At 44.8% G+C, this 6,806-nt stretch overlaps 1 protein-coding gene across 1 annotated transcript; it reads right to left on the bottom strand.

The window, feature by feature from the left end:
- Positions 1–431: 431 nt before the first annotated feature.
- Positions 432–5,175, bottom strand: SPP1 (secreted phosphoprotein 1). The gene is made up of 7 exons (XM_075500888.1): positions 5,045–5,175; positions 3,699–3,765; positions 3,544–3,594; positions 2,400–2,504; positions 2,204–2,248; positions 1,658–1,909; positions 432–1,171 (listed from the first exon to the last, which is right to left on the bottom strand). Exons 2-7 carry the CDS (start codon positions 3,750–3,752, stop codon positions 764–766), a joined length of 915 nt encoding a protein of 304 aa, XP_075357003.1. The 5' UTR covers positions 3,753–3,765; positions 5,045–5,175; the 3' UTR covers positions 432–763.
- Positions 5,176–6,806: the final 1,631 nt, after the last annotated feature.

Here is a 6,806-nt window from a genome sequence, read left to right as displayed (position 1 = left end):
GGGGCGCCGCCGCCTCCGCCCCTTCCCCGCCCTCCGGCGCCGGCCCGGAAAGCCCGGGGTACGGAGGGAGATGTAGTTGCCGTGCCGCCCAGCGCGAGCGGCGGCCGTGGCCTCCCTCCCTCCCCGTGCCCTCAGAGAGGGGCGCGGCGCCTCCTCCTGCCCTGCCCCCCGCCAGGGCTTGAAGCCGTGAGGCGGGAAGCCCTGGGGCGCCTCTGTGGTAGGGGCGCAGGGGCCGGTGCCGAGTATTTCAGGCCAGCTCGCCACTCACCCTCGGTAAAGGCCCCGCGGAGGGGTTTTATTCTTAATAAATTGCGGGGGAACAGCTGTTTCACGCAATTTTAAGAAGGAGAGATATTAAAGCTCCTCACACAGCCAGAAAGCTCCCCCCGCCCCAACCCAGCAAACAGTAACGCAGCTCACAGGTACCGAGTTTTGTGTTTTTATTTAAACCCAGTTTACAGCAAAATACAGGCTGGCAGTACAGAGAGCAGCATGCCAGAGAGGTAACGCTCGCTCTGTGCATCCGACAGTGTTCGTCTCTATTCCCCGCGCCTCTACCGACTGCATCCCGCAAGGCCAGCACGACGTGCGGTGCGGAGGGCTGGCACTGCTGGCGGCCGAGGGGAGGCCACCGGGTAAAGAAGCTGCCCCAAACCCGAAAAGTCACCACACACTCTACATTTACAAACAGTTACCCGAAGCTACTCCCCCCTCCCCTTAGGTAGGAATTGAAAAAGAAGGGAAACATTACATTTGTCTCTCTTTAAAGGGTGACTTCATTATTTTCGATGCTGTGATGATCTCGAGCATCCTCAGCACTCTCCAACGTTTGATTGCTGTTATTGTCGGGGATCTCAGCAGAAACACGGACCTGGCTCTCCCTGCTTTCCATGCTCTGGTGGCTATCCCCTCTGACACCCATCTTGCTATCATCTCCTTCCACTTCATGGCTATCAAATTTCTGCCAGCTGTCGTTTTCCATGCTCCGGTCATGCTGCTTACTGTCCAGCTCGCTGCTGTCCTGCCCGTGGCTCTTGTCAGCCCATTCCCCACTGTTGGCATGCTTCCCCAGGGACTGGTGGGCAGCAGGATCCTCCCGGGAGAGCCCTGCTTGCTGGCTGTCTGCATCCAGGGCACTCTCGTCCTCCTCGGTGGCATCATACACAATGAGCTATGTTAGAGAGCAAAACAAGAAAGAGCCATTGTCATTCCTGAGGAACTGATCTGTCAACAGGTGCTGCCATACTGCACCAAAGCAAGCTGTGTAGGCTGCAGGGACACGCAAAGCCTGCATGATAATCTCTGCCTGGAGACACTGATCTTTTATGGAGTTACATGACCCTTTCACATTATGAGAAACTCAAGTTTGATCCTGGCCTCAGATTTCATGTGTGCAAGTACATAATGATAGTGCAAATTGCAGTACTGCATAGCTTGCAGCAGCAGGCTACACTCCTGCCTTGGCACATCAACAGCCTTCTAGCCAGCAATACGCCCCGATTTGGGGTACCCAGAGAAAGGAAATACATTCCTTCACTTACACCTACTTTCCTCCCACCAATCCTTTTCAAAACTGACTCCCATAAAATAACATGTCCATTTTCAAGTTCACTACCCTTTTCCAAAAACCTGGGTACCACTGCTCAGCGCCATTTACCTTTTTTGCAGCTTTGTGGAGTTTGCTAGACTTCACCACTGTGGCTTTTGCCCTCACCCTGTAGGCCACACTGTCGCCTCTGCCAGCATTGTCTCCCCGGGTGAAAGGGAAAGGCGGGAAGGGTACAGTTACTGGAATGTCTGTGGGAAAACTCGTGACAACCTCATCGGATTCATCTGTGTCATCAGAATCATTATCATCATCGTCATCATCCACATCTTCACGGCTCTTGCTTGACACATCAGGAAAGTGCTGGAAAACATTTATTATGCATCAGGCAAATTAACATATGTGTGAGATGTGCAGACTGGCATCTGTCCTGCTCACCCAGGGCTTATGCGCTGTTGAGGAGCTACGTGCACGAATTGCTCTGAATTCGCCTCACCCTGCCTGAAGCTTTGTTTTTATTTACCCTGCCTGAAGCTTTGTTTTTATTTAGGGAGAGATGTTACCACAAGAACTGCATTTGATTGAATAAAATGAGTGCTGCTACGCACTGGCTGCCCTGCACCACTCAACTGACATTTTGCTGTTCAAAACACTTACCGGTTGTACTGGGAGATCCACGCTTTCTTCTGAAGAGTAAAGGGTCTGAAAACAACATAAAACTCACTATTAGCCCACAAAAGCATATACAGTAGAGCTGATCAGCATGTTGACTATTCTTTAAGCACTTAATCCTAACTTGCAAATCCTGGCATCGAAAGATGCTCTACTTTCTCTTCCAGTTAGTTGCCCATACCTGCTGAGGCGATGCCAAGTCATTCTGTGGGCGCTGCAGGCTCTCCCAGGACTGAGAATGCACGTGGTGGTGGTGATATCTGTGTGAGTGATGGCCCCTGGGGTCCTTCAAGAGAAAAAAAAAAGAGGGTTTTAATCCACAAAGGAGCATACAGGAGCAGGCAAAACTGCCTGCATCACAACCTCTGTTTTCAGACAGATGTGGCGTCTGCAATACATACTCCTTTTGTACAGGATGTGTCCTCAGCAATTCATTGTAGTAGGAAGAGGACTCAGAACAAGCCGTGATCCCAGATGAACATTATACCCAGGCAATATAATAGAGAAGATGTGCCTCTCCCACTGGCAGAGCCTGGGGAATTTCAGGTCATTTTCTCCAGCTCATTTTTATTGAGTGAAATTTGGAGTTATATCTAACGACCATAGTTTCTGCTAATTTAGTTATATCTAGTTAATTTAGTCTATTTAGTTAATCTAGTCTATTTAGTTATTTCTATAATCTATCTAGTTAATTTAATCTAGTCTATTTAGTTATTTCTGCTAATTTTAGTTATATCTAACAACCATAGTTTTCTGCTAAATAGGTCCTTTTCCCAAGTGGGATTTATCTCCCACATCATGAAGACTCTTAAACTAAGTGCAGTAGCTGATTCTCAGAGCAAAGAATTGATTTTTACATGGGTAGTAGCTGGCAATGGAGTATAAATCAAATAGCTATACACAAGACTAATACTTCACTCACACCACTCCAAAAAATCATGGGAATTGGATTAAAGTGCTCTTCCAACACCAACTATTGTCATCTGATCCACACTAATGAATGTGGGTTATAGTAGTTGTGCCATGTTACAGTCCTTTTCTCTTTTTAACTGACAGCTTACAAATTTTTCATTAAGACAAAAAGTTTCCAGTGCTGGTCCAGAGATACAACTAATGAAAGCCCACAACCAGGACACCTAACATGGCAGAAGTCTACTGACATCAGTGGCTACCTGAGAAACTGCCTCATAACAGCCAGGTGAGGACATGTTCTGCAAGCAGCTACAATCATAAAACAAGTATCAGTCAATGTGTATTAGAGTGTGTATAAAAAAATCAAAAAGGATTTATTAAAGAAAATGAATAGAAAGACAAAAGGAGCTTACATATTTTTCTTCAGAGCTGGCAGAAATAGCATGCTGCTTGGATTTATTCACCTTAAAGGGAGAAAAGAGAAAAAACATTTGTCAGTATTAATTTCTTGCTAATATGCAAAGAAAACATGCAAGCAATTGCTGATACGCATTTGTGATTTACTCACTGGCCATGCAGCGGTGATGCTGATAAGGCATAAACACAGAACCGCCACCTTCATTGTGATGTTTTACCTAGAAAATATTTTGGAACAGTGAGTCAACAAGGTAAAATACCACAAAAATGCCATAGGCTTTTTCTTTCCTCTGGTGTACTTCACCGTGCCAAGAGCTGCCAAGGATTCAACCTGCCCATGCCATTCTTTTTCCTCTGTCCTCCATCACCACCCCACACCCGGCTGGTTTTGTAATGACTTAGCAACTCAAAAGCTACAAGAATTTTAAAACCAGGTACTGAGAAGTGCTGAGCAGCGGTGAGAGCAGCCACACTGAGAAGGCGAGCAGACTCCTTCTGTCATCTACTGACTTGCACTGGGCAAAGGAAAAGCTTTGTGAAAAACAAAGAGCTATAAAGATCAGCTTTGGTTTATCTTCGTTCATTTAACATCATTTTGTCAGAAGAGACAGGACAAGACAAACTCAGCTTGGATTCTTTTTTCAGTTATTTTAAAACTAGTTTTCAGGGTTATTAACTGCAGTAGCTGTGAGTAAACTCAGTTTATATGAACATAAACTGCTTTTATTGATAGACCCTTATTGCCCCCTCCAGAAGTTTGAACAGAATAACCTGTGTTTCCAAGCAAGAGATGAAGTGAAATATCTGCTCACATTGCAGTTTTAACACAATTTAATAAATTAATGATTCCTGCTGAAATTAGGAGAGTGCTGAGCTACAGTAAATTTTGGTCCTGACAGATCAATACGAATTCTGTATCCTGGTCCCAGGATAAGGAATATCCCTGAGAAATTAAACTGATTTACTGATGAAGAAGAGGCATTTAAAACTTTAGTAAATCATAGCAGGAAAGAAAGGCTACTAAGGGTACATTTAAAATACATTAGTAAGGCTGGCCCTGAGAGACGACACTCTATTAGAGGTATTGCAATTTCAAGAATTACGCAGAGAAGGGTGTGTGTCCCATCCATTCAGTAGCGTGCAGCAGAAACTGTAAGCCTGCCAGGAGAAACAGTGACACTGCCAGGCAGTGGTTACACGAGGGAGGAAGCTTTCTGTGTTCAAGTACCGACTTCGAGTTTCCAGCGCCTGATTCAGTGGCAGGGTTTTCAGTAAGGTCTTCCCGACATCTATCAGCGTACCGGTTTAAAATTGTGATTATATATAATACGCATTGCTAAAGCCACCTTGCTCCTATAAAAGCACACATTTTTCCACAGAGAAACATCAAACATCCCTCTCCAGTGAAGCAGTTTTCAAAGGTCTCCTGCCCAACGCCTTCCTTGACTAAAGCTGCAGACAGAATGGCACATGTCAAGTAAAAAAGCAAAGAATTACCTTTTCTGGTGCTGGAGTCAGCTGCGACAAGAGTGCTCTAGTGATCCCAGCAGCAGCTCCAGCCAGCCGGGTCCCAGCAACTCTGGTTTTCTCCCCTCGTCCCCTGACTGCCTGACATCTCCGACCTCGGGGAATTTAAACCCTGTCCCAGGCACGGCCACCAATCCCCGTGTGGCGGAAAAAGATGAGGTCATGAGGCTCCTGGCCACCGTCCTGCCCACATTCTCCTACACTTCCTCTTTGGCTTTGTGGCTTTTGAAGCAAACAAAAGCTACTCTATGGTTAAAACATTACTTATGGGCAAGATCATTAACCAGCAGGTCTGTTGAATGCACAGCATTTGGTATCGTGTAGGAGGGCTTTAGGGCACATCTGTCCTCCTTTTGTGAAAAGGCAGAGCCCAGTTTCCCAGAAAACTTTCATACCCTGTTCTGTAGGGGGTACGAATATGTAATGAGTGCTGGAAGAAAGAGATCTGAATATAAAACTCCCCGAAAAGGTGTTAATGCTTCCACAAAGTTGTAGATTTGCTCTCCAGGGTATACATGTTGCAATGGGAATTGCAAAGACAGAGTGCAGAAGATAGCCTTTTGCCTTTTTGGTGTGAACTGGGTCCAAAAAAAATACAGTATTAGTGTGTCTCAAGAGGCATTCTGCATCCAGAAACTTGTTTGTAAAAGTATACAAGACCCACTGATAGTCTAATTAAAAAGGGTTTGTGCACCATTATCAGAAATTCTCATTCCTTTTCTATTCATTTGTATCCCTTCTGGGTCCTTTCTAGTTTCATTCACTCTCTTAGGTGGTTCAGTTGAGTCACCTGCTACAGCTGTCTGTTCCACCAAACCTGCTCCAGAACCCTTTTCAGGGACCAGATGCCAGATATTTTTCAAGCTAAAAAAAAGAAAAAGGAAAAAAAAAAAGCAGCTATAGCTGCAGTATGAGAAGTGCCATGACTAGCATTGAGAAGCAAGGAATATCATGGATGAAATTCCATGTCTGCTATGGAGCAGTGCATCAGCCCTGCTGATGGGCGACAGATCTATTCTGGCAGCACCTCACTTTGATGGCGATAGCTTTGGATAGATTCTGCCTCATCTGTGATGTGCTGTAAGACTCTCAGACCCTCTTCCATTTGGTGTTTCTTTAAAATGACAATGAGGTGTCATCCAAACACAGGAAAACATTCCAAACAGCCCTTTTAGAAGGCAGAATATTTATAACTGTTTCAAAGCAGTTATCTTTCACCTCATTTCTGATACCCAGCTAATGTTTGATGTGTCCTTAGTCACGAAGCAACAAAACAGACACCTTGTTGTCCCAGTCCATGTTACCAATTATCCTGTGCTTACTAACGCTTCTGTGGCTTGTTTAGAAACACCATGAGAAGCATACCCGAGTTAGCTCAGCAACTGCCCATCACATCATCACACAGACCTATCTAATTATATTTTTGAGCTGAGAGCAGCAACAGCTAGAAGTTTAATTTAGTTTTCTTAATAGAGTATTCTAATATACTAGGAGGAGAACTGGATAAAAAGATAATTATATCATTAATAGTTCTGCATGTCCATAAACTCATGTATGCATCCACCTGAATGAGGACTATCCTAGCTTTTATTTTTGGACCTGCATGACCATTATTGTTTACTAACTCAGGAAAGACTTTTCAAGCAAAAAAGCCTTCAGGAACTAGGATTTCAGCAGCGTCATCTTCTGCAGATTTAGATAGCTTATATCATCTCCCATCATATCTGCAGCT

This window comes from Mycteria americana, chromosome 4 (assembly GCF_035582795.1).
Source record: "Mycteria americana isolate JAX WOST 10 ecotype Jacksonville Zoo and Gardens chromosome 4, USCA_MyAme_1.0, whole genome shotgun sequence".
NCBI classification, from domain to species: domain Eukaryota; kingdom Metazoa; phylum Chordata; class Aves; order Ciconiiformes; family Ciconiidae; genus Mycteria; species Mycteria americana.
This window is presented reverse-complemented; position numbering and strand designations above follow the sequence as displayed.

Bases quoted from the DNA above. Each gene is read 5' to 3' on its own strand.
- SPP1 (XM_075500888.1), bottom strand. From the start codon at position 3,752: ATGAAGGTGGCGGTTCTGTGTTTATGCCTTATCAGCATCACCGCTGCA. The intron at 2,505-3,543 runs GTAAGCTCCTTT...TTTCTCTTGAAG, and splicing joins CCAGCTCTGAAGAAAAATAT to GACCCCAGGGGCCATCACTC. The intron at 1,910-2,203 runs GTAAGTGTTTTG...AATGTTTTCCAG, and splicing joins TGGATCTCCCAGTACAACCG to CACTTTCCTGATGTGTCAAG.